The 27,334-nt window shown below is 42.7% G+C and overlaps 1 protein-coding gene across 1 annotated transcript in view; it reads right to left on the bottom strand.

Annotated features, from left to right (window-relative positions):
• Window positions 1-27,334, bottom strand: part of RAD18 (RAD18 E3 ubiquitin protein ligase) — a 152,808-nt gene that overhangs the window by 27,025 nt on the left and 98,449 nt on the right. The window contains exon 13 of the mRNA XM_066612984.1: window positions 9,522-9,584. Coding sequence (XP_066469081.1) covers window positions 9,522-9,584 — 63 coding nt within the window. The remainder of the gene's footprint in view (window positions 1-9,521; window positions 9,585-27,334) is intronic.

Below are 27,334 nucleotides of genomic sequence, written 5' to 3'. Positions count from 1 at the left end.
AAATCTAATGTCACCACGCTCTCACCCCCCATAGAGAACCACAGCAAGTACACTCTCCCTCATGAACACTGAGTATGTGATTGATGCTGCTATCAATTCCTTGTTATTTTCTGTTTTTCTCCTTGCTCCCCAAAGGCAGCTGTCCCACAGGTGAAGACAGTGTGCAAACCCTAAGGGAAGTTGACCGCTGCCTGAAGTGACCAGTGTGAGCTCAGCTGTTGTGCTGTGAGGTTGCTGACCTACTTGTTCCAGTTAGGCCCCTGTGGCTTTGCAAACTCCATGACAGACAGTGACCCAACTATTGCAGCCAGATCTCACAAGCACCTCTTACTTGGCTATCTGTTGGATAACTTGTAATGGCACAACTGCCCTGCTGGGAGGAGATTGTTGGCAACCCACTTGTGTGTTTCCCTTTCAGAAGCTGATCTGTCACTGATGAAAGTCAATTGGCTAGATCACTTGGCTTGGCTAGATCACACTTTATTCACTTTCTCAAGTTCATTAGCAAATTCCTGTTGCATGATGTAATGGTAATATAGGCTGGGTCTTTGCACAAGGTAACAATAGCAGAAGGTCTCTCCTTAACTAGAAATGATACTACTGATCATGCTCAGAAATGTCACTTCTCACTGTGGAACATGGCAACTAAAATATGCAACTTGTCCCTCAAAACGGCCACGGTGCCAGAAGATTGGAGGATAGCAAATGTCATACCAATCTTTAAAAAGGGAAAGAGGGGGGCCACGGGAAACTATAGGCCAGTTAGCCTAACATCTATACCGGGTAAGATGGTGGAATGCCTAATCAAAGATAGAATCTCAAAACACATAGACAAACAGGCCTTGCGGAGGGAGAATCAGCACGGTTTCTCTAAGGATAAGTCTTGCCTCACGAACCTTATAGAATTCTTTGAAAAGGTCAACAGGCATGTGGATGCGGGAGAACCCATAGACATTACATATCTGGACTTTCAGAAGGCGTTCAACACGGTCACTCACCAAAGGCTACTGAAAAAACTCCATAGTCAGGGAATTAGAGGACAGATCCTCTCATGGACTGAGAACTGGTTGAAGACCAGGAAACAGAGAGTGGGTGTCAATGGGCAATTTTCACAAAGGAGAGAGGTGAAAAGCAGTGTGCCCCAAGCATCTGTCCTGGGACCGGTGCTTTTCAACCTCTTCATAAATGACCTGGAGACAGGGGTGAGCAGTGAGGTGGCAAAGTTTGCAGACGACACCAAACTTTTCCAAGTGGTGAAGACCAGAAGTGATTGTGAGGAGCTCCAGAAGGATCTCTCCAGACTGGCAGAATGGGCAGCAAAATGGCAGATGCGCTTCAATGTCAGTAAGTGTAAAGTCATGCACATTGGGGCAAAAAATCAAAACTTTAGATATAGGCTAATGGGTTCTGAGCTGTCTGTGACAGATCAGGAGAGAGATCTTGGGGTGGTGGTGGACAGGTCGATGAAAGTGTCAACCCAATGAGCGGCGGCAGTGAAGAAGGCCAATTCTATGCTTGGGATCATTGGAAAAGGTATTGAGAACAAAACGGCTAATATTATAAAGCCGTTGTACAAATCTATGGTAAGACCACACCAGGAGTATTGTGTCTAGTTCTGGTCACTGCATCTCAAAAAAGACATAGTGGAAATGGAAAAGGCGCAAAAGAGAGCGACTAAGATGATTACTGGGCTGGGGCATCTGCCTTATGAGGAAAGGCTACGGCGTTTGGGCCTCTTCAGCCTAGAAAAGAGGTGCCTGAGGGGGGACATGATTGAGACAGACAAAATTATGCAGGGGATGGACAGAGTGGATAGAGAGATGCTCTTTACACTCTCACACACTCTCAGAACCAGGGGACATCCACTAAAATTGAGTGTTGGGAGAGTTAGAACAGACAAAAGAAAATATTTCTTTACTCAGCGTGTGGTCGGTCTGTGGAACTCCTTGCCACAGGATGTGGTGATGGCATCTGGCCTGGATGCCTTTAAAAGGGGATTGGACAAGTTTCTGGAGGAAAAATCCATTATGGATTACAAGCCATGATATGTATGTGCAACCTCCTGATTTTAGAAACGGGTTATGTCAGAATGCCAGATGCAAGGGAGGGCACCAGGATGCAGGTCTCTTGTTATCTGGTGTGCTCCCTGGGGCATTTGGTGGGCCGCTGTGAGATACAGGAAGCTGGACTAGATGGGCCTATGGCCTGATCCAGTGGGGCTGTTCTTATGTTCTTAACTGTAGGTTGCTCTATCTTCCAAAATGAATTAGGAGACAAAGGTCCTAATCCTATCCAACTGATGCAGCCATGCCAATGGGCATACAACTGCACCTTGCAGTGGGGAAGTAGTTGTGGAAGCCTCATCTAGGTAAAGCAGCGATTTTCAACCACAGTGCCATGGTACATTGCTGTACTGTGAATGACCTGCAGGTGTGTTACAGGATTTTTTTTTGGGTGGGGTCATTTATTAGTAGGGCCATTGGGGGATGTGAGCACCCTCCTGCAAAGTAACGTGCCTTGTCAATTGTCAAAAAACCGATGGTGTGCCTTGACAATTTCAGTGCCTTGTCAAGTGTGCCATGAGATAAAAGAGGTTGAAAAATGCTGTGGTAAAGGAATATTTGTTCCCTCACCTCAGGGCTGCGCTGGTGCTGGAAAGTTGGTTAGGATTGGAGCCAAAGAAAGCTAGTCTTGTGCTCCCTGGTATTAAATGATGGTGGACAAGCTGGATTGCACTTCTCTCTATCTGTCTGCTCAGTAGTGTCATTTCAGGCACGCATCTTCATGTACTTGTAAGTCTACTCCCATCACGCAATGTACATTTTTTTGCTTGGAAAGGAGAAGGGACATGCTTCTTTTTGAATTTTGCCTTTCTCAAGAATACTAGTTGGAGTTTTTTCCACCTAGTTTTCCTGAGGAACACAAAATGTTGTCTAAGAAAGCTTGAAAACACACACTCATACCTACACACACCAACAAATTCCAGGGTAATTAATGGGGGTGTTTTGCCCAAGGCTAGACCAAACGGATCCCAGAATACACTGGGATATGGTGCTTATCACTCCCAGTAGATGTCTAAAAAGTAGGAAGATGTTAACTTTTTAAAACAGTTTAAAAACTGTCCCATCAGTTCTTTTAAATGGCACATTTCAAGCACCAAGAGTTGCCTGTTTTAGCAATCAACTTAGGTTAACTAGAGTCACTGAAATCTATCACACTCTGGCCAGCTACAAGTCCAGTGTTAATTGATGCTGATGACCCTTCTTTAAATTACAAACCCTTTAACCAAAGAGTACAGAACATTTGAAATAGCATTTAACACATGAAGTCCATTCAATCATCTATTTAACAAGCTAATTTGGAAACTTGTTTGCATACTGAAGAGCAACTTTGGGAGATGTTTTAATAAACAAAAGGAAATAAGTACTTGTAAGGCACAGTGTGCATCCTGAATATGTATGCATTCCAAAAGGAATGGAGCATTCAACAGTGGCTGTCAAGCTATTTTGGTGCATACAACTCCGCCCCCAAATTTGCAAGTTTCATCTTCTGGGCAATGATCCAACCTAGTTGCTTAGGACAATTAGCTATTAATCAAATAAAGTAGGGCTAAGGGTAATAAAAGTCATAGTTGAAACACTCTTTTAGCATGGATCTTGTTCTCACAGAAAAGTAATCATACCAACATGGGGCAGAAAGAACCTAAAAACAGAAGTCTCACAATAGTGTATATAAATGGTACTTTACAACAGATGGCCCTGAATGGAAACGGAGCAATATTCATGTCTTCATTAATATGTCCATATCCAAGAGTATGTAAGGGTTGTAATATATTTCTAGTTAATTCAGATTGGCAAACACCCAACGGCAAGCCAGAAAAATGTTAGGCTATGCAACCATGTGCTGGGCAGCCCAATCCTAAGCTGTGCAGGCGCAGCCAGGCTGCTTCTGCATCCAAAGCAGCTTAGGAGGTGGCTGGAGGTCACCTCAGGGTAAAGGGATATTTTGCCCCTAAAAAAAATAGGTCACCCCTATGGGGCTTCTCAGGCAGGAGGTGTGCTCTGATAGTGGAGCTGCTGTACTACCTGAAAAGCTAAGTAGAAACAACCAGGGTCTTGCTCTGGATGGAATGTTAGGCTGACAAGCTGCTGTTTACATGTTGTGACAGAACAGAGTCACTGCTGAGTTGATGAGCCACTGCAGCAAAAGAGCAGGGGAGTGTGAGAGGTGAGCTGTCACAGAACGGAAATGGCCTTGAGGAGCTTCTGAGCTTGAAAGATAGTTGCCTGCTGAAGCCTGATGGCATGCAGCCAGAAGAGAGAGCGACACTGTGAAGGGATCATATGGTGAACTGAGAGTTGTGAATTGTTTCCACAGAACATATTCTAAAAACTCCATTGAAAAATGGTGGTTTAGATTAGCCTGCCTATGTAAACCACCTTGAATGCTGTGTAAAAACAGAGAAAGCAGTATATAAATATGTATGTGTGTGTCTGTACCAGCTATTTAGCTGTTGCAAATCTAGGAAGCCCATGTAAGGCCCAGGAATGGGGGTAAGGATATAGCAGAGGAGGCCTCCACTGTTCTCGCCTCCCTCCTGGGCCTGATCCTCCCCCATTCCATCTTCCCCTGCTCCAAAATGCTTCCTCCCAGCCTCTAAACTGCCCTCCCACCAGCCTCTCCCAGCCCCTGCACTGCCTGACTCAAACTTACATGGCACTAGGACAGGATTCTAAGTCTACATGGAATAAGTCTACATGGTCATATTTGGAATGTGAATTCTGTTATTTCATTTTTACAAGGGTTTAATAGACCAACATAAAATACTCCAAACAACTATGAGTGCAATGCAAACTGCATACCAAGAGAAGGGGGATAGAAGCAGATTTCTTTTGTTCATATGGAATGAGACTGCCGACTAAAGATCAAAAATTAAATATTAAGTATCAGAAAAAAATATAACTTGTTGTATGGATACAGTTCAGGAAGGTCCCTAGCTCTGCTGCTTCTTTTTCCTTTAAATATGAAAGAAAAAGAAATAAATTGTCCACTAGCTTCACTTTGCAGTGCTTCATCTATAAACTAACACTGACATTTTAAACAAGGAGAAAAACCACTCACATATTCAGACTCAGCTCCGCCATTAACTCTTAACCTGGGTATGTCAAAAAATACAGAGCAATAAATGCAACATCTGAAATATGACTTATTAAAAGCTCAAAGAGGAGGCAATTTGTTCAAAAAACAACATATGCCTGCTAATTTTGCTTTGAATTCAAGTGGCCACTTACACACTTTATACTACAAAGCATTTCCCTCTTGACCAAAGAGATCTGGTTTCTCTTGTTCAGAATACTGCTTTCCATTTTTATTTCAATGATTAAAAAATGGCATAATCTCAGTTGAAGTCACAGGGCATCTACTTTAATCAAGAGACAGAAATCTACAACCCTTGGAAGGCGGACTGTCCTATTTGATCACATGAACTCGCCCAAATGCCCAATCTGATCCCCCACCTGCGCTGCCAGAACTCACATTCTGACAGCTCTGTGTGGTTTGTTTCTATCAAATAAATTTATTACTTCTGAAATTTCTATCACATCTGTCCTCAATCTTTTAAAAATGCCTTATGGCCACAATACTGATGCCTGGCACATCCTTCCTTCAATTACACCTGTTCTCCTAGCAACAAAGGCACAGACTGAACAGACACATCTTCCCTTATACGCTGTCATTCTTTTCTCTAGTTATTCATAACTTAGATGCCCCATTTGTAATCAATGACAATTATCCTTTGCATCCCCCCCCCAAAAAAAAAATCTTATAGTGGGGATCTGTCCTAGTATGCACAAAAGTTTGCAGATTTGTTTTAAAGGTACTGCTAATGGGAAACACACTGTCTATTTTTGAGTTATATTTAATTAGATAAGGATCATCCAACTAGAAGAAGAATGTGCTCTGACTACACATTAGCTTGAGGAGTGATAGATTTTAGTGGCTGCTTGCTGGATAAATTAATTGCTAGACCCAAGGTGCAGTCAGGGCAATCCTGTTAAAAGCACCAAGTTATATTATAATAAAAGAAACAGAAACTTAAGATATCACACAGGGCAGTATAAATACACACACATAAAATACAAACTTTTCAGACACAAGTGCCACAGCAAACCCAAACACACAGCAAACTGCCCTACTATTAAATTGCCCACAGCAAACTGCCCTGCTATACCTAACTGCAAGGACGTAGGAACCTCATCCAAAAGGAGGCTGTCACCGTTTTCATCTAATGTCAAAAAACTATGACCTGGTCTCCACACATACTGCAGGATATGATGGTAAAAGTCCTGTAATGTTAGGCTGTATTACTTTAGGCTGCAGATAGGGGTGCCATTTTTGAATACTCTCACACTTTAAAGAAACTTACAACACTGGGACAATGGTTCTCATCCAGTTCTCTGTGCTAAGTTTCTATTGACAGGCATATGACAAATGCCTCAAATGCTTCAGTATGGCTCAGGGGTATTAATGGTGCAGACTCCTTTTCCATCATCACTTCTGTATACGTGGTACTAGAAGCCACATGTCTTCATGAAAAAAAATTGGGGTGTGTTGGGCAGGAGATACAGGAGAATTTTTGGAAGTAAATTGGTGAAATTTCAAGGGTAATCAGAAAGTTACAGGACACAGCACCCGACTTTTAGCCCAAGCCAGTAATGAAACAGCTTAGCATTCTTCATCAGGTTCCTGCATACAGTCTTATACATGGCTGTCTTGCTGTTGTTTGGTTACCTTGATTAAACTGCAGATTTGGGGGGAACAGGACACACATTTTCTCACATATATATTTTTTCATCTTTTGGTGGCCGTTTTCAACAATATGCAGTGCAATCTTGTAATGACTAGAAACTGCCACTTAATAGAGCAAAAGCATTATTTTGATACTTGCAGCAGAAGGTCACAGAATACAGACCAAAATGGAACATTGTTCATTCATTATCTATGGGAAGGAGGCAGAAACCTCTCCAGTTCTGTGGAAGAGATTAACCACCAGTCATTAAAAACCAACTGTGAAGGAAAGCTTGCAGTGTACCCATATGAATGAATTAATTTTTTTCCACTGAATTCAGTGGAATTAAGGCTTGCAAGTTCAGAGAACTGGTAACAGATTTTAATGCAATTATGTAAGGAAATATGACAAACATTGGAATGAATAAAGTCTGGCAACAATTTTTAAGACATCACTTTGCAGTTACTATGGGCTCCCACAGTCTAACTACAAGTGAATTTTCATGTCTGAAATGTAATAAGTGTAAATATTTGGTTATATTTATATGTCAATTTTCAGCCAAGATATGCACCAAACACACACTACAATTGGGCCCTTATCTGACGTGCAACTAGTAACGTCATTTTTTAATGCTGCTGGTGATAAGATAAAACCTCACTGTTGATTTGTAGTTCCCACAAAAAGAACTGCAAGTCAACAGAGCCATGGTAATCTTCAGTGAAACCACTGAGGACAATTTGAAAACCAATCCAAATGCTTCAAATACCAACTCTCTTTCCTTATGTCATAGACACTATCAAATTTTATTACATTTGTCATCTGCCCCAACGTCTGTCAGGACCTATTTTGAAACTTCAAGGTGCCATCATCTGCTAAGCTCAATTCACCAGTCAAACCTTGTCATACTGTGCTTCAATAAACCTTTGCATTATCAAGCCTAAGAGGCGATTCATGGTAAGGTTGAGATGTTTTTATCTTCTTTTTTTGCAGTCATTTGTTGGAAAAATCAACACAGACATTTAGCTTCTAACTGGGGTTGAACATCCTTGCGACTCTCTAGCCACCATCCAATCAGCAGGCCTATTACAATGTGAAGGCAAAAATGTGTTGTGCTCAGGTAACCAAAGGTTCATGTAAACCGAACATATTTTAATTGAAAAAAATGAGACCATGGAAAGGTTTTGGCAAAGATCTCAAGATACTGTTCTTTATATACTCGTCCTTCAAACTGATCAATATAATACATCAATAACGCCCAGTGGTGTCACTAGGGTTTGCATCACTCACTGCAGGAGGCCAGTACATCTGCCCTATGATGGACCTCCTCCCATGCAGTCGATGGGGCAATGCCTCAGGCAGTCAGTGAAGTGATGTACCATTGTCCCACACCCACTGGTTTTTTCGCTATAACTTTAGATAGAATAGAGATATTTCAATACGGATTGTTTCATTACATTCTGTATGACATTATGCATTGATTGATATATAACATCATGGTAGTAGTCGAAAATATCAAGATTTTAAAAATCTGGCGGGTAGTGGTGTAATCCTGTGCCCGTCACCCAGTGCAGCCCACCCACCCCAGCGATGCCACTTTAACGTCTTAAAGAAGATGTAATTATGATATATAATGCAGGTAAATAACAGTGCATATGTCTTCAGTCTCTTCTCTTTAACTGTAAAGAGACTATAGCTGATCTGACATACATATATGCAGACTATCAAGCCATTCATACATATAATAGCCTCTCTCAATTGAATACTTCAGTTCAAGGATTGATTCTGGACTGATTGTTGGTCTATAGCAGTGATTTTCAACCTTTTTCGTCTCATGGCATACTAAAATTGTCAAGGCATACCATCAGTTTTTGGACAATTGACACCTTTCTGTTGGTGGGGGGCTCATATCCCCAATGGTCCTATTAATAAATGACCCTCCATCAAACTCCCACAGCACACCTGGGGATTATTCGCGGCACACCAGTGTTAAATGGCACAGTGGTTGAGAGTGGCTGGTCTATAGGAAGAAACAAACTCGACCAAGCCATACGATCACTTTTCACAATGCTACACAACACTTTGACCAAACTCAGCAGGAAAACTTAAGGGAACTAACTATAATGAAGAAAAAAACACATACAAATGCTTTGTATTCCTTGAGTTATTTCCATCACATTTCTAATTGTGTTTTGGGCACTATAACATAAATATGTAACACTCTTAAAGGTTTCTGTTTTAGTGAAAGTTATAGTTAGTAAGCCAATGTACAGATCACTGAAATACTGATGAGACGTTTAGGTAACGTTGGCCCATGTTGGCCCGTAAGCAAACATCCTAAAGTCACATTCTAGTCTTATCAGGACTCATCAAAATAACACAAAATCTCAAGCAGTGAACTCATATCCACCAGGAAGATTTCGTATCTGTTCATTTCCATGCTGTTCACGCACGCACACCTTTCTCTGAATAGTTTCTAGCAAAAAAGTTTTTGTTTGGAATCATGCTTAAATCAAGTACTGTACTTCCTCCTATAAGCAGGCCTTTTATGTGCCATCTCAGACCACAATTTACTCCAGAATGAAAAGAATTCTAGCAGAAAATCAAGGGGTGGGGGAAGGAACCTATGATATTTAGCATATTTTCCAGTTACACTGGCCAGGTTTAGCTGAGTGACAAATATAAATCAATGACCATTTTTATGGCAGGAAAAAGGATTACTCTGTGCTGCACTTACTTATCTGATGAGCCTGGACACATCCCAGCCATTTCCAGATCTCTTAGAATGTCTGAACTTGAGCTGAAAGATAAATTAAGATTTATCTTTAGCCTACTGGTTAAAAATTGTCAGGAATTCTTACATAGTAGGTTAAAAAAAATCTGTGCTTCAGGCAGAAAGGAATGAAAACATCAGCTACCAGGCAGCCCAATCCTGAGCACACGGGGCTGCCACGGCGCCAAAAATGGCTGCTGCATTATCCTGCGCACACCAGGCAGCTGCCAGCAGCTCCTCGGGAGAAGGGAACATTCATCCCCTTCCCCCAAGTAAGGGAAGTAGCCCTACAATGGGTCACTTGACTCTGTGGTGGCTGTTTAGCTGGCATAGAATCAAGAAGACTCGTTTTGGGCCGTGTAACATACCCACAAACATGGGGTATTATGCTGTTGCAGCAGGCCCATAACAGTAGCTTAATGTCAACTGGCTCTGTAGGCAGCACAAGAACAGAGACAAATATTTTGCTACTAAAATTAGTGTGGGGGAAAAAAGAACCATAAGGCAGGTGCAGCTGGGATATGACCAGATGGCCCTCAAGTTCAGAATTGTGTGTACTTCAATTGCCAGATCGCCCATCCAATCGCCCCCCCCCCAATGAAAATTTAAGGTGATGGAGTTTCATGAATGAGCAGGACCCTCAAGTCACCTGCTCCACAGTGCCCCCATATTGGGTATTTTTAATGAAGTTGATTGGGGAGTATGGCGTAACCTCAGAGATCATCTACAGTGCTGACAGAATAGAACTCTTTTGACATTGCCTGCTGTCTTCAACCCTTGCTGGTGCAGGTGGAATTGATGTAACTGGATTCAAGGGCAACAAGGGCTGCAACATTGTGCTTACATGCGCAAATGCTGCTGGTGAACACAAAATGAAGTTGGCATTGGTTTCAAAATTCAAGCCACCAAGAGCATTCAAGGACATCGTACATCTGCTGCTGGAATAGAAAGCAGAGCCTAATGTGTGGGAGGACAATGAATTATTTTTGTGTTTATTTTTGATCCTTCTGTAAAAGATCATCTGAAGAAACCAGAACAAAGGTTATCAAGATCACCTTTCTAAGGCATAGCTTGTGTTTGGCAGTATTTCAGTCTTCCTACCTGCAGATGTCACCTCAATCATTCAGCCAATGGATCAGGGAATTATTCAAAACCTAAAAGCAATCTGTAGAAAGGATTTTAGGAAGGAGCTGCTCAACTTTGAAGGCACCAGCCAAGAGATCCAGTTCCAGTACAGCATAAAGGTTGAACATGTGCCTGGTACAACTTTAAAGAAAGTGTAGAAAAACTGTGGGCAGAAATGATATTTGTGGAGGGGTCTTCTGATGGAGAAGAATTTGAAGGCTTCAATGTTGGACCATAAAAAGAGAGCACTAAAGGAGATAATGAACAGCCTTCAAAATGATAACCCCCCTTCCAAACCCAGTCACCAAATTGAAGGACAGTGAAGCTCAAGAGTGTGTAAACATCCACCAAGATCTTGATGTCACAAAAAAACCATGAAATTATAAAATGGTGGTCAATGCGGAAAGTACTGCAGATGAAATAGGTTCATAGGAAAAAGACCATGGTGAAGAAACCAAAATTTCTTGGGCTGCCGCTGCGGTGTCTGAAAACTGGTGAAGTTTGCTGAGTGGCAGTCTTCTTAATCTGCTCAAGAAGTCACACACCTGCACATTATCCACAACAATTTCACCAAGAAAAGGTAACTGCATTGCAGGAAGGCAGACATCCAATAGAGGCTTCAAAACTTTTCTGCAGCTTGGTCCAGTGTCATTGACATTGACTGTAGAAGTTACTAATATTGATGATCCCCAGAAGGTAGACAAACAGTAAACCATTATGCATGATGATAAAAGTTGTTAAAAGGTTTAGTGTTAACATTTTTGCATGTGGTGAAAAAATTCATGATTTATCAGTGTCACGTTCAAATAAAGTACATTTAACAAAGAAGCAACCCTTATTCCCTGTGAATGGCAGATAACGAAGCTTATACTGTATTATGGTGCTTAACTATTTTCCTTCATGCTCTGAGAAAAATGGAAAATTGAAAGTTGAGAGGATCACCTCAATTTCTGTGACAAGTAATAAAGACTTTGTGTAGTGTCTTGTATATTACACTAGGTTTTACAAATTAGGTTCAACGCATCCATATTTTGACTGGGTCTTTCAGCTCAACATTAGGCTGCAAAGGAATGCATCCAGGCAGAAATTCACCTTTATGACCTAGTATGGCATTCCAAACTCACAGTAGTTCAAACGTAAGCCTGTTATTTTCATTAAAATACATGGGCACAGCACAATACCCTCCAGGAAGTTCACTGATTTTACCAAGACAATTTGCAGTTTAGGATGCCACACTTGAGAAAGTGAGCCAAGTCACATTCTCCAAATTTGGAGATTTCTATACTGCCTTTCCCTAGGTAAACAAAACCTGATCCTCAAGGTGGCTTACAACATAAAAGGTAAAAACACACAGAATAAAAGCAATATTTAAAGCCAGAATAAACTAAAAGAATGGCCCCCCTCTGACGATCTTTGGGGACAAGACAGTATATCTGTGGTGTAGCTAATGAATGTGTAGCCCGGTGCCCAGCTCAAAATGATGCCCCTGAAGTGATGTCACAACCGGAAGTGACATCATGCCCAGGCTTTACAAAATGTGTTAATTGGAGGGAAACCTTCTTCCGCCCCCCAGCAGTTCACCACCCACTTGATCTGTCACCTTGTCCCAGTCAGTGACATAGCTAAGGCATTTATCAGCTACCTGGGATCAAAGAAGATTTTGTAGCCCCCCCCATGAAAAAATCAAATTTTAGTAAGTAAAATAAATAAATAGTGTGCCCCTTATTGGTTAGAGATACTGTGCTGGGGTGAAGCGGGACTGTTATTCTCTCCCTGCTAAATATAAGAGGAGCACCACTTGAAAAGTGCCTCTTTACAAGTTAGCAGGAGTAGCTGTATTATAATATATGGAAATGAGAGCTGTCTCATATTAACACCTTATTGGTTCCATGCTGTATCATAGTAACATCTCATTGACTCTCAGAACAATCAGTCTTATAGGTCGATTTCGAGTTAAGAAAATCCACTTTTTGTTCCTTAGGGCAGTTGTGTTTTTGTTTGCTGGCTAACTGGCCATAACTTTAAATAGAAAACAGATATCCTAATGTGGTTTGTTTCATTGCATTCTGCAATAAATTACCTTTCCAATGATATATAACATGATGGTATTATTCGTACATACCAAGATTTTCACAATTTTGCCCACTAGTGTCAAGCTCAGCTTGTTGCCCCCCTAAAGCTTGTTGCCCAATGCGACTGCTACCCCCTGCACCCTCTTAGCTACACCACTGCAGTCTATATGGGAGATGGCGGGACTTCAGATACTCTGGCCCCAAGCTGTTATATTAAAGGAACATAGTAAGAACAAAAAACAGTTTTTAATACTGTAAGGTTGTCAGAAATTCAGAGAAAGCAAACTGCAATTTTTGAACTCAGAATTAAGTTCAAAGTAGCTCACTCTCAAGTAAGTGAATTACAATCTTGTGTACCTGGAAATAATCTTCATAGTAAATACACGATGGAATGTGTTGCATCTTCTGTGCATCTGGCAATCCTCTTTTCTTCCCATAGGTTTAACCATGGGAAATGGTATCTCATCTTCTGCTAATGTTTACTACGATACAGTCAGAAACAGCTGTTGCCTAGGAGGTTTTCAAATGCTGCATCCTGTGAGTTTGAAGGAGGAAAAAAAATACACCACCTTGACCAGATTTTGGGAGGTGGGTAAGCCTGATATCAACTTACTCTGAACCAGATTTCAGGAAAATTGTAAAAAGGGTATTGTCTTTGTACAGCAATGGTTGAGAATGAAATTGTTCCATCTCATTCATTTTTCTGCAGTTCTGTGGAAGTAATGAACATAATGACTCCACATGAGGTGTGGAAAGATTGAACAAATGGTGTTGATTTCATGAACTAAAGAAATTCCAATTCGGGTTGCTCTTACTCAGTAGGAAGCAGCCATATTTGTTGAGGCAATAAAAATCAAATCTATCATCAACTTCCCAAATGGACATGTGTTACCTTGGACAGGACAGTACCCCGCTAGTTGGCAACCTTCAGTCTCGAAAGACTATGGTATCGCGCTCTGAAAGGTGGTTCTGGAACAGCGTCTAGTGTGGCTGAAAAGGCCGATTCGGGAGTGACAATCCCTTCCACACTGGGAGCAAGTGCAGTCTGTCCCTGGCCTGTCTCCCTGGCTATGGGCCTTCCTTCTTTGCCTCTTTGCCTCAGACTGTTGGCCAAGTGTCTCTTCAAACTGGGAAAGGCCATGTTGCACAGCCTGCCTCCAAGCGGACCACTCAGAGGCCAGGGTTTCCCACTTGTTGAGGTCCACTCCTAAGGCCTTCAGATCCCTCTTGCAGATGTCCTTGTATCGCAGCTGTGGTCTACCTGTAGGGCGCTTTCCTTGCACGAGTTCTCCATAGAGGAGATCCTTTGGGATCCGGCCATCATCCATTCTCACGACATGACCGAGCCAACGCAGGTGTCTCTGTTTCAGTAGTGAATACATGCTAGGGATTCCAGCACGTTCCAGGACTGTGTTGTTTGAAACTTTGTCCTGCCAGGTGATGCCGAGAATACGTCGGAGGTAGCGCATGTGGAAAGCATTCAGTTTCCTCTCCTGTTGTGAGTGAAGAGTCCATGACTCGCTGTAGTACAGAAGTGTACTCAGGACGCAAGCTCTGTAGACCTGGATCTTGGTATGTTCCGTCAGCTTCTTGTTGGACCAGACTCTCTTTGTGAGTCTGGAAAACGTGGTAGCTGCTTTACCGATGTATTTGTTTAGCTCGGTATCGAGAGAAAGAGTGTCGGAGATCGTTGAGCCAAGGTACACAAAGTCATGGACAACCTCCAGTTCATGCGCAGAGATTGTAACGCAGGGAGGTAAGTCCACATCCTGAACCATGACCTGTGTTTTCTTCAGGCTGATTGTCAGTCCAAAATCTTGGCAGGCCTTGCTAAAACGATCCATGAGCTGCTGGAGATCTTTGGCAGAGTGGGTAGTGATAGCTGCATCGTCGGCAAAGAGGAAGTCACGCAGACATTTCAGCTGGACTTTGGACTTTGCTCTCAGTCTGGAGAGGTTGAAGAGCTTTCCATCTGATCTGGTCCGGAGATAGATGCCTTCTGTTGTAGTTCCAAAGGCCTGCTTCAGCAGGACAGCGAAGAAGATCCCAAACAAGGTTGGTGCAAGAACACAGCCCTGCTTCACGCCGCTTCGGATGTCAAAGGGGTGTGATGCGGAGCCATCAAAGACAACAGTGCCCTTCATGTCCTTGTGGAAGGATCTGATGATGCTGAGGAGCCTGGGTGGACATCCAATCTTGGGGAGAATCTTGAAGAGGCCATCCCTGCTGACCAGGTCGAAAGCCTTCGTGAGATCTATGAAGGCTATAAAGAGTGGCTGTCGTTGTTCCCTGCATTTCTCCTGCAGTTGTCTAAGGGAGAATACCATATCAGTGGTGGACCTGTTGGCTCGGAATCCACACTGTGATTCTGGATAAACGCTCTCTGCAAGTACCTGGAGCCTCTTTAGTGCAACTCGGGCAAACATCAGCTAATAATTCAAAGAAGTACTTGGCACTTCTTAGCTTGTTAAGATCTACAGTAGCAAACCACATATTTGAATATGTGAAACATGCCCTTATCAGGACATGAAAGGGAAAAGTATTTGAATAAATTCTTCTGTGCCCAGTAATTTTGGTCTTAAAGTTATCTATAGTTCTCAAGAGGCTTCAAATCTATGGTAAGGCCACACCTGGAGTATTGTGTCCAGTTCAGGTCGCCGCATCTCAAAAAAGACATAGTGGAAATGGAAAAGGTGCAAAAGAGAGCGACTAAGATGATTACTGGGCTGGGGCACCTTCCTTATGAGGAAAGGCTACGGCGTTTGGGCCTCTTCAGCCTAGAAAAGAGACGCCTGAGGGGGGACATGATTGAGACATACAAAATTATGCAGGGGATGGACAGAGTGGATAGGGAGATGCTCTTTACACTCTCACATAATACCAGAACCAGGGGACATCCACTAAAATTGAGTGTTGGGCGGGTTAGGACAGACAAAAGAAAATATTTCTTTACTCAGCGTGTGATCAGTCTGTGGAACTCCTTGCCACAGGATGTGGTGCTGGCGTCTAGCCTAGATGCCTTTAAAAGGGGATTGGACAAGTTTCTGGAGGAAAAATCCATTATGGGGTACAAGCCATAATGTGTATGTGCAACCTCCTGATTTTAGAAATGGGTTATGTCAGAATGCCAGATGCAAGGGAGGGCACCAGGATGAGGTCTCTTGTTATCTGGTGTACTCCCTGGGGCATTTGGTGGGCCGCTGTGAGATACAGGAAGCTGGACTAGATGGGCCTATGGCCTGATCCAGCGGGGCTGTTCTTATGTTCTTATGTTAAATCTCAAGCAAACAGTAATTTGGAGGTTTTTGTTTTGTTTTGTAACAGTTAACATAGAAAACTTGCACCAGCAGCTATTTACCAAATCCTGAATGAATTTTTAAGGGTTTCCCATAATAACTTACTCTCCCTTTACTGTATGTCATTATACATAAATATTGAAGAACTAATGACTGATAAAATTTTGCGCAATGGAGCAAATATTAAAGTATGTTGATTTTTACCATGTTATTTCAAAGCAGGCTGAACCTTTCAGGAAAAATTGTAAAATGGCATCTAGAGCTCTACAACATCCAGAAGTCTAAAAATGAAAATTTGATGTTCTAGTAATCACCAAGTCTTTCTATGGACAGGAGCTATTACCTTAAACAAAGCCTCATTTCAAAGATCCTGACGACTTTTTTGCAAAAGAAGCAGTGATTAACTAAGTATAATTTACGGTAATGTCACATCAGCCCAAGTCATGGTCCAATGTCTCTAAACACAATTTGTCGGGGATTATCACAAGCATATGTTTGGCCACTGCAGAGAAATCACTGGATCAGACCAAAGGCTTGTTTACTCCCACATCCTGGGTTATTCTTATGTAAAGAATCATGTTATACTAGGCTTTCCCAAGTCAATAAAATATGTCAGGCAGAGCAATCCAAATGAGCACTTGAGCCAGGGCAGGCCCCCTGAGTTGGCTCCTGACTGTCACAAACATGGGCAGATTCAGACCCGGATGAGGTAAGTCTGTGCCAGGCAGAATGGAAAGTTTGTTCTAGTTTGCCAGAAAGTTTTTGCCAGTTTGTGTCCCAGGCAGGCCAGCACAAGGGGTGGGAGACAGCAGAATAGAGGCAGGGAGGGGGTGTTTTTAAGGGAAGGCAGAATGGGAGGTAGAACAGAACCAGGAGGGGAGTAGCAACGCAGGCTGAATCCTAACCCCCATCCCTGGCCTGAACAGCCTTACACAGACTGCTTGGATTAGCTCCAGTGAAATCACTGGCACAGATCCAAGTAGCCCAATAGGTGTGGCTAGGCTTTATTCAAGGTAAGGGAAAAATATTCCTTTACTCTGAGGTGACCTTCAGCCACTTCCTAACCTGCACTGGATACAGCACAGGCCATTTGGCCTGCCTGTTCCAGCGCAATTTAGGATTGCACACTGAGCCACCTCTACAACTGAGAGTTTAGCTTATAACTTTCGACCTTGTTCTTTGTTTTAAGTAGGATAAATGAAAAATATGACACTAGGGGTATGGTGCCCCCCCTTGTTGTAGGGGGATCACCACACAAAATCACCCCAACTTTTAGACATTTTAGGTTTAGGCAATATTTCTGATTTACTCAAAAATACGAAGAACTACCAATTGCATTACGACATCTTTTTTTCCTGCTGTACTCTAGCTCCTATCCCAAAATATTTAACGTTTCTGCTACAATATTAAAATGCTGAGAATCTATGAAAGAATACCTGTTCAGATGGGATTGCATGACCTCAGTAGTTGAAGTAAAGTTGCTCAGCTTGTTCAGATAACAGGGGACAAGGAACTGAAGGATACATTTTATTTATTTTTAAAGTGGCATGATATTGGTTGCCTGTCATTTATGAATGATAAAGTACATTATTATTATTAAACAGTATTTATATACCGCTTTTCAACAAAAAGTTCACAAAGCAGTTCACATTGGACAACCTTTGAAAGTCACCTAAAACCCATCAGCAGTTATATGCTGAGGTTAAGAGGATTCATAAAGTAGACTTTTGTAATTACTTGACAAAATACGTACTTTCCAACTTTTTTTCAAGGCTGCACCATTGTTCTAAGTCCTGATACTTAGACAGGTAGGCAGAAAACTAACACCTGCCTACGAGCCTGAGCTTTTGGACTGACACACAACCAAACCTATTGGTGACCTATTCAGGTTCCTCTTAACTTGTCCCATATGGGCATGTTCAGTTTTTAGAAGGAACAGGAGTCAAAATGGCCTTTCACAGTATAGCTTTTCATACTCAGTTATAGCCAATGCCAAGACAGGAGTTGAATGTGAAGAAGGAAATCAGGAACAAGAGGAAGAAGAGCATGTGATCAATCCAGGCCACATGGAAGGTTAGATAAACTATAGAGAACAGAGGCTGATCCCAACAGGACCCAGTCAGTCCTCCAAAGCTACAGTTTTAGTTGATCGACTTTTTCAGACAGTTTTCTTCCACTGCAGAATGGAGTCTGGGGTTATAAATCCAAATTCCTGAATTCAATATACAGTAATGCTGTGTTCCAATTTGGAATTTGGATTTGTAGCACTAACATGTCATGGCACCAGTGGCGTCACTAGGGTTCGTGTCACCCGATGTGGGATGCCAGCGTGTCACCTCCCATGCAGTGGGCGGGGCAATACCCCAGGTGATTGGAGTGGTGATGTACCATTGCCCTGCCCCCACTGGTTTTTTGGCTGTACCTTTTGATAGAACAAAGACAGAACACATTCTGCATGAAATTATGCATTGACTGATCTATAACATGATGGTATTATTCTTCCAAATTATGATTTTAGTGATTTTGGTCACTAGTGGTGTCACACACACACACAGCCCCAGGAAGTCAACTTACTAACACCTTATTGCAGCAGTTCTCAAACTTTTAGCACTGGGGCCCACTTTTTAGAATGACAATCTGTCCAAGACCCACCAGAAGTGATGTCATGGTGGAAGTGACATCATCAGGCAAATTAAAATAAATAAGTAGAAATAATTAAAGTAAAACAAATAATTAAATAAGCAGAAGACAGCCCTGTTCCACCAAGTGAATTTCCTCTGTAGCCTGCCTGCAATAACACCCCCGCCTCCAAAACCAGTAAGGTTTTCAGCCCTACCCAGTGCGCAGTTCAATTTAAGAACTTCTGTTTAAACCAGATCACTGTCAGGATCCACCTGGCTTTGCAAGTCTCAGCTGCAGCCTCTGTTTTGATCCTTTTTAGGGGGGGGGGGAGAAGAGGAGGCTGCCTTCTGGAGCACATGTTTAGCTCCAGGTGCATAGGATCAGCACCATTCTGGTAGCCTTGCATTCTCCTTCACCTGATCTTCCACACCAGCCAAGGCACATTTTCTTACTCGCAAGTAAACTTTTAGTTTTGCTTTCCATAGGGCTCAATACATTCATCTGCTTGGAGGGAGAGACTTCTTTCTCAGGTGTTTTTGGGGGCTACATTCTTTAGATCAGGACCATTCTGGTGTTGTTGGATTCCTCTCAGCCTGCTCTTTCCAACGGTCTAAGGCAGGTTCACCTACTCACGAGTAAACACACGATACGGCTCACTTTCCATAGGGATCCATGCATTTTTTGTTCTCCAGTTTTTTGGTCATAACTTTTGATAGAAAGGCGATAGTTCACTCTGGTTTTTTGCAGTGCATTCCTCTCGAAATTTCGCATCCAATGGTATACAACATGATGGCATTACTCCTAACCACCGCGATTTTAGCGTTTCACCCCCCGTGTGCGTCACCAGGTGCGGTTCGCACCCCCTACACCCCCTAGCAATGCCACTGCATGGCACGCCATAGCAATCTAGAGCATATCTTGTTACAGCTAACCCCAAGTCCCTTCACAGATGTTTAAGGATATACGCACCATGCAAAACTGAACATTTCCACATTAAAAAACAAACAAATTCAGAACAAATGTGAGATTCAGTCCTAAGAATAAGTGAACCCCTAAGATGGATGGTTTAAGACTAGTAAACTCTGCTATTGCAAAGTTGTATGACATGTTCTTAGGAGATATTTTCAAACCTGTGAATGCAGGAACCTGATCTTACTGCCCACCTAAAGCAAAGTCTTTTCTACCCAGGTTCAGGCCTCTAAGAAATGTGCTCCTTCCTGTAGAAGACTGTACAGAGTATTGTCTCTCTTTTGCCTACCATTATTTAGCCTAGTCAACTGGATTCTATCTGTACATTTACCCTGCAATCCCATACATACTTATGTGGGAGTAAATCCCATTGAAAATGGGGCTTACTTCTGAGTCAACATGAATACAATTGCACTGTAAGCCAATGGGCTCTATCTGCTAGGAGTCCGCATACACACAAATTGGACCGTCAGCTGATCTGTGTTGAACCACACGTTCCTCTTATCCATTCAGCCTTCATGGCATGATGTCAGGACATTAAGAATAGTAATGGTGCTGGATTGTCAGAGTCACATAATTCCCTTTAAGCAGGAATTCCATTAGGCTATTCTTCCACCAGCTTTGTTTTAAGATGATACATGCATCTTTGTTTTAAGATGATGTATGGCATCCAGCCTAAACTGGCACCATCCACTGCTTAGCAATGCTAAACTTTAGCACTTAGCACTAGCACTAAATTTTAGTACTTAGCAATGCTAAAATGGAATCACAGTGCCATTATTATTTAAAAACAAACCAACAACTTCCTAAGGCAGTACTATAGGTTAAGTGCAAGCTTATATGGAGATCAAGTACTGTCCTAACACACCCTGATTTAAAACAAAAAACAAAAGCACTGTTTACATGTTTATCACACAATACTATTACTAAAGAGATGGTTGGGGCAGGGAGTGCATTCTTTACCCCAAAATTAGAATTTGAAGATGGATTCTCTTTATCAGTTAGAAAGTTCATGTCTTCTTATTACTTACCTTCAACATACAGGCAGAAATCTTATTAAGAAATCTAACAGCATGGAAGAACATTATGGATGCACTTTAAAACAAAACCACAAAAACACAAGCATTGTGACAAAACCAACCAGAGAAGGTCAGCGTGCCGTGTTAACAGTTATATGTGTTTAATCAAAATGTCACATAACAAAAGAGAACACCTGTGGAGGGGAAGGAAGGAGGATTTTGAAGATAATAGACTTCCCTGTGAACTTTGTACAACCTAGAGAAAATGCCAATAACTGCATTTTATACAACAGTACTATAGAACTAAGATCTAAAATTAAAATTGGTGATTTTAGAAGAACTGGCAGAAATAGAAAAATCCTTTATTACTAATGAGACTCAAAACCTAGGGAATTTGTATTGTAGGTTGACCGGCAGTGGTGTAGTGGGAGATGCAAAATGCGAAGTCTTTTACAGTGACTGACCGTGCAGTGTAAGCGGCCCTTCCCCCTTGCCGCTGGAGCCAGTCGAGGTGGTGAAAACACAGAGGAGACACCTCCTTAAAAAAAAATCTGCCTCCTTATAAAGCAGCAATCTTCAATCAGTGTGCTGTGAATGATCCACAAGTATACGATGGGAGTTTAGGGGACAATCATGTATTAGGAAGGCTATTGGGGAATGTGGTGTCTTGTCATTTATATAAATAAATAAAAACTGATGGTGTGCATTGACAATTTTAGCAACCTGAAAGTATGCCGTTAGATTGAAAAGGTTGAAAATCAGTATTATAAAGGGAAGGGTTTGCAAATATTTGGTCAGGGCATCAAAGACCTCCAAATTTGAATTGCACACCTCGTATGCATTCCATGAAGCTAACAAAATTCATTTATCTCCAAACTGAGCTTCAGAAGTTTAAAATGGTAATTAAGCACTTCTAATCACCATAGTAAGCTTTTTATTTTACATATGTTAAATGAGCTGCAATTAAAAGATATAATATGGATTCCTGAGCTTCCTTTGGTAAATGCTTAACAAGTTTATCTTTGGCATTTGCACCTTCAGCTTTTCATTGATCAGATTTGTCACTGGCCTCCAATATTGTTTTGCATGCTTTACAAAGACTTCTTATATATAATATTGCCATACATTCAGCTCTAGGTTTTCATATATCCATTCCTCATGCTGTCAGTGGTACTTGCACAAAAACAAGATTCTGTACTTTGTCTTGGTTAGCAGAGTTAAAAAGCACAGTGTATCACAGCAGCTAAGGGTGGCTGCTGATCAAACAAGCTGTAAAAGTTATTTAGGAGATAAAAGGAAAAGCAACTAAATTTTTACTGTATGACAACTCAGAAAGCTAATTTGAAGCAGGTGAAGCAAGGTAGGCACCTACTTCATTTTTGAAAGCATGCCTAATTTATCCTCTCTTCAGTTCCCATCACAAGAAAGCATATTTAAAACAAAGGCCAAAAGTTAATTGCTGCCCTAACTCCAGCCCAATGCAAATAGGTTAATCAAGGTCTTCAGATGTTTCTGGGAAACAGAGACTGAACCACAAAGTTAAAACGCCCGTTCCATAAAAAAGTGGCGTTACTGGTTCATTCCATTGGGCAGACAACAGAAAACCTTGTGGGTTACACTCAAGTACACCCTTTTGTATACTACTGGGTGCATGACATGGCTAAGAAGAAAAGGAAAGGAAAGAAAGTTTTTAACATGCCATACCTTAGAACACTCAGTAATTCTGACATGTGCACAAACTTTATTTTGTTGGTTAGTCCATATTTTATATACCACCCCTTTCTTTTGAGATGAAGGAGAGTCATCTCAAAAGGAAAACACAAAGCAGTTCTGAACAGCTAAAGATGTCCATGGCTGGGAAGCTCTATTAAGAGTCAAAGGTTACTACAACACATAGACAGACAGACAGATTCAAGGGTGACACTTTGCTGAGATTCTGCAGGACTCTGAAATACATGTTAACATATTTCAACCACAACAGCATAATGAATGCTGTGCCTGTATGGCAGAGGGAGGCATCTTCTGTTACAAAGTTCTTTAAAAACTGACTGAGAAAGCCTCTTCCTGAGAAATGTGGAGAACTGGGTATGTTTATTTCTCTCTTGAAAATATTTACAATTCCACTTTTCTCCTCCACATTGGGAAGTGTCCAATGTGGCTTACAGTACATCTCCCCCTGCCCCAATATTAGTAGCAGTCCTACTGGTCACAAAGTAAAAATATGGTTAGAGAAGTCAGTAGAACTAAAGAAGGGCGCAATCCTAACCGGCAGTTATGCTGGCATAGGAGCCCCTGGAGGGTCGCAAACGTGCCGTAAAGCACATTTGCGCCTCTGTGGGAGGAAGCTGCGTCGGCGCATCCAGATGCACTGATGCACACAGGCCAGCAGAAGCCTCCATGGTGGCTTCCTACCCGCCGCTTGTGCCAGCACCTTCGGGCTCACACAAGTGGTGAAGGTAGGTGTGGGGGGTGTGGAGGAGGCAGGAGTGGGCATTTCTGGGCGGGGGAGGGTTGGCGATGGGCGGCCGTAGGGCAGGTGCGCGGGGAGCTGGGGGTGGGCGCGTGGGGAGACAGGGGCGGGGCTGGGACCTGGCGGTTATGCCAGATCCCAAACCCCATCCCTGGGGAGAATGGAGCGGCTTTGAGCCACTCCGCTCTCCTTGGACTTGCGCCACCTTCAGAAGTGGGGCAGCTCCAAGGAGACCCATTGGGACTAGCAGCCCTTACCCAAGGGTAAGGGGAAGAGCTTTCCCTTGCCTCCTGGCTTGCCTGCTCCAGCGTGGGTTTAGATTGCACCTGAAATGGGATTAAAAATATTTTCCCTCCTCTTCACAGGGACAGCCATTGATGTTCCTCTCCGACAACATAGAATTCTTAGGCTGAAGAGAACAGATTAACTGCCCAACGATACTGGAAAGGATAGTTCTCTTTCTGTGATGGTTTTTTGTGTATAAGATCAAAGAATTTGCAGAATATAGTTACTAGTGAAGTTCTCTACTACATGGGGCAAAAGAGGCGTTCTACCTTGGGATACATGCTGCTGAGAGAGAGAGATCTGCAACTTTTAATGGCATTAGGGTAGAAACACCAAAATTCAGTTCAAACACCAATTTCAACTACTGAAATGATTCTGCCATCTGAAATCTATGCCATCTGCCTACAACTGTCAATGAATCGAGTGTGCCTCATTATGCTTAGATAAATAAAACGTTGTTTTCAAAGGGGGAGGGAGGACTTAGGTCCCTGTAAGAACTTAGATGCATGTAATAATGCACAGTTGTGCAAAAATGCATGTAAACACACGCATAACTTTCATATGACATTTTCTACAAAATAAGAAAAAAAAACCTACTTCTTACAGCAACAGGAATATTTATAATTCTCCTTATTTTGAGGCTGTTTTTCGCCTGAATGGCCATTATTTCTGACTTCCAACAGAATGTCCAGGCAAAACATGCTAGTTATTAGAGTAGCTCTTCACTAACCTCTCTCTCCTCAAAATGATGGCTATTAGGGCTGTGCTCCTGACCTTGGCAACAACTTATATGGATAAACCTATTTAACAGGGTTGTGGACACACCCAGAAGAGCTGAAGTAGTTGGATTCATGTGATCCTTTTTCAGTGATCTCAGCCAGGGCCTGGGCTGCAAAGGTAATCTGAGAACAGCTGGGAAATGTGAGATGGCTTCAGTTAAAATTGGAGGCATGTGCTAAAAGCCTGGATCCCTAAAGTGAAGATAGGGAATGATCTATCGTTTCTGACAGCTGGAGAAACGGGGGCCATTTCATGAATATCTAAGTTATTTATGAATGGCTACTTCTGATAAATAACTGCTGCCTATTTTAAACACCTAATTCTGTTTCTCATTTGCACCACTAATCATTTATACAGCACTTTTAGATTTCAGCTTGCTAGAAGTTTGGCTTCAATGTTCAGGCCTATCATTCATTATTTTCCTCCTGCAGAAGGGCAGCTGGTGCTGCCCACTTCAGTTACAGTCAGACAGAAAGCACAGGCCTGCCAGGATATAATGCAATGCTCTATTCACTGTACCATACTGGCTCACTTTGCACACTGAAGAGTATCAATATATTCAAAATCATTCCACGGTGATTAGTTAACAGTTCACGCACCCATCTGTACTGACCATCAAGGATGTTTAAGGGTGCTAAGCACACTAATTCAAAGTAAGCTCTGTATATAAGCGTGATTCTAAGGTATGTTAACGATTGTGAATAAAGAACCAGGGGGCGGCAGTAAATCCAGTTTCTGGAATCAAGAACAAAATTATGTGTTTTTGGAACGCAAGGACATTCTAGGGTGACCAAGCGCCCTCTACAGGATCCCCACATTCACATGACCCAACCATCACTCGCATGGGGTGGAAGCCTTGGATTCTTCAGAAGGATTCAGAAAAACCCATTGGAAAAAGAAAAGGTGGGGAATAACACTCATCCACCTACCTTTGCTTTGGTGTGTCACAGACAATCCTAACATTCCAGCACCAATGCAGCTGTGCTGAAAGGGCACACACTATATCAGGGGGACAGTCATGGAGGTCTCTTCACGGTAAGGGAACATAACAGGGCTGCGTCAACACTGGCAAGTTGGTTAGAACTGGGCTGTCAGAGAGGCAATAAATGGGAGAGGGTCCAACAGAACACAACTCCTCCTTTTCCTGAGGGCAGCTTCCCTAGACATCTGTCACAACCATCCTTCCTTGTTTGCCTCATCACAGGCACTGATCCCATTTTTAACCTCCTCTATCACTTGCCACCTGCTTAGTCTCCTCCCCTCTCCTTCCTACAGCTGTCGTGAATGCCTTCACTGGACGCAGCTGAGAAAAGATTATGAAAGGGACAGGACCACATTGCTGCAGTTGATTCTTCTGCTAGAAACTCCTTGAGTCTTGGGTAAGGTCCTGGAAAGTGAAGCTACTGGTCACAGCAACAGTCTTGGCTGAGGTGGCGACAGAGCCAGTAGGACCAAGGTCTGTGCCCTGCCTGAGGGGTCTGGGGCTGGACAATTGTGTGGCTTATCTGGTGTGCTCCCTGGAGCATTTGGTGGGCCACTGTGAGATACAGGAAGCTGGACTAGATGGGCCTATGGTCTGATCCAGTGGGGCTGTTCTTATGGCTTAAACCAGAGATGAGCATCTATTGCTTGAAAAGACCCTAGGCCACTTGAACAGACCATGAATTACCCTATATTTATGTTAGCTGGAAAGACAAACAGTTCTGTCTTCGGCTCTCTGAAGCACAAGGAGTTTGAATGTTTCCAAGTGGGTAGGTCCTGTAGCATGGTTAAATACTTCTAGAACTGGGATCGGCAACCTGCCATTCTGGAGCCGCAAGCAGCTCTTTCAGCCTTTTGCTGTGGCTCTGTATGGGGCCGTCTCACCAGCCCGAGTGCAGCTCCCACGTGTCCTGCGGCTGTGCCCCATAGGAGAGGGCGCGAACGGGCTGGCGGAGCAGCACCTGCCCAAAGAGCCCGCACCGCCGCTGAGGGCGAGCCCCCCACCACCGCCGCACGTCCTCTCCTGCGTAAAAGCAAGCAATTGAGTGCAGCTGCTCAGTCCTCCTCCCAAGCTCTGAGCACAATCCTGTGCATCTCTCCTCCGAAGTAAGTCCCATTGTGCTTGCTCCCAAGAAAGTATGCCCAGGATTGCAGCCTTCAAGCTCCCCAGTCAGCATTCCCCCATCGCTTACTTGCCCTCTCTGCCCCATTTCCTGAGTGCAGCTGCTCAGTCCTCCTCCCAAGCTCTGAGCACAATCCTGTGCGTGTCTCCTCAAAAGTAAGTCCCATTGTGCTTGCTCCCAGGAAAGTGTGCCCAGGATTACTCCCTACTCAGCATTCCCCCGTCACTCACTCACACTCTCACTGCTCCATTTCCTTTACTTGGAAGCTTGAAAGGGGTTTGGAGACCCCTGCACCAGATGGTATTCTGTATGTTTGTATACTGTATGTGTTACATACTATATATGTAGCACCAAAGCATATTTCATTGTTGGGAAGTAATCACTGTTAGTATGCCTTTTATTTTATGCAGTTTTGAACTCTTAGCTTGTTTGTTCAGGAGCACTTTTGTGAACAGTGTTACTAAGTGGTCTTGTTCAGAGGTACTATTGTGTGTAAAGGCATTTACAAAAGTACAGAAGTAAATGACTGTAAAGAATGACAGTATCCTTCACAAGCAGTTCACCTGTGCACAATCTAAAATAGTTGTTCTCCAACTGTGGGTCTGGACCTGATTTTTAGTGGGACCTATAAGAGGGGAGTGTATTATATAACTGTGACCTACAAGAGGGGAGTGTATTATATAACTGGAACCTATAAGAAGGGAGCACAAACTATATATGCAGTGTTATCTTCATTTTAGATGTCAAAAGGGTTTGTGGCTCCGGAGGTTTTCTTTTTTCCGGAAAATGGGTCCAAATGGCTTTTGAGTGTTTAAGGTTGCCGACCCCTGTTCTAGAACAAGAGTCCACCCTTTGTGGGGCTATGAAATCCACCTCCAGCAGTCAAAGTAGACTTGCACCAGTGATACTGCTGTTGCAGGTTTGAGTTTGAGTGGTTTGAGTTTGATAACCTGCTATTGCAGGTTTGAGTTGACCCATGGCAGCAGCAGGGGCTTATCCCAGCAGGGGTTTATCCCAGGGCAAGGGAACAAATG

The sequence above is a fragment of the Tiliqua scincoides genome, chromosome 2 (genome assembly GCF_035046505.1).
Source record: "Tiliqua scincoides isolate rTilSci1 chromosome 2, rTilSci1.hap2, whole genome shotgun sequence".
In the NCBI taxonomy this organism is placed as follows: Eukaryota; Metazoa; Chordata; class Lepidosauria; order Squamata; family Scincidae; genus Tiliqua; species Tiliqua scincoides.
Note: the sequence above shows the minus strand (reverse complement) of the source record. Positions and strands in the feature narration are given on the sequence as shown.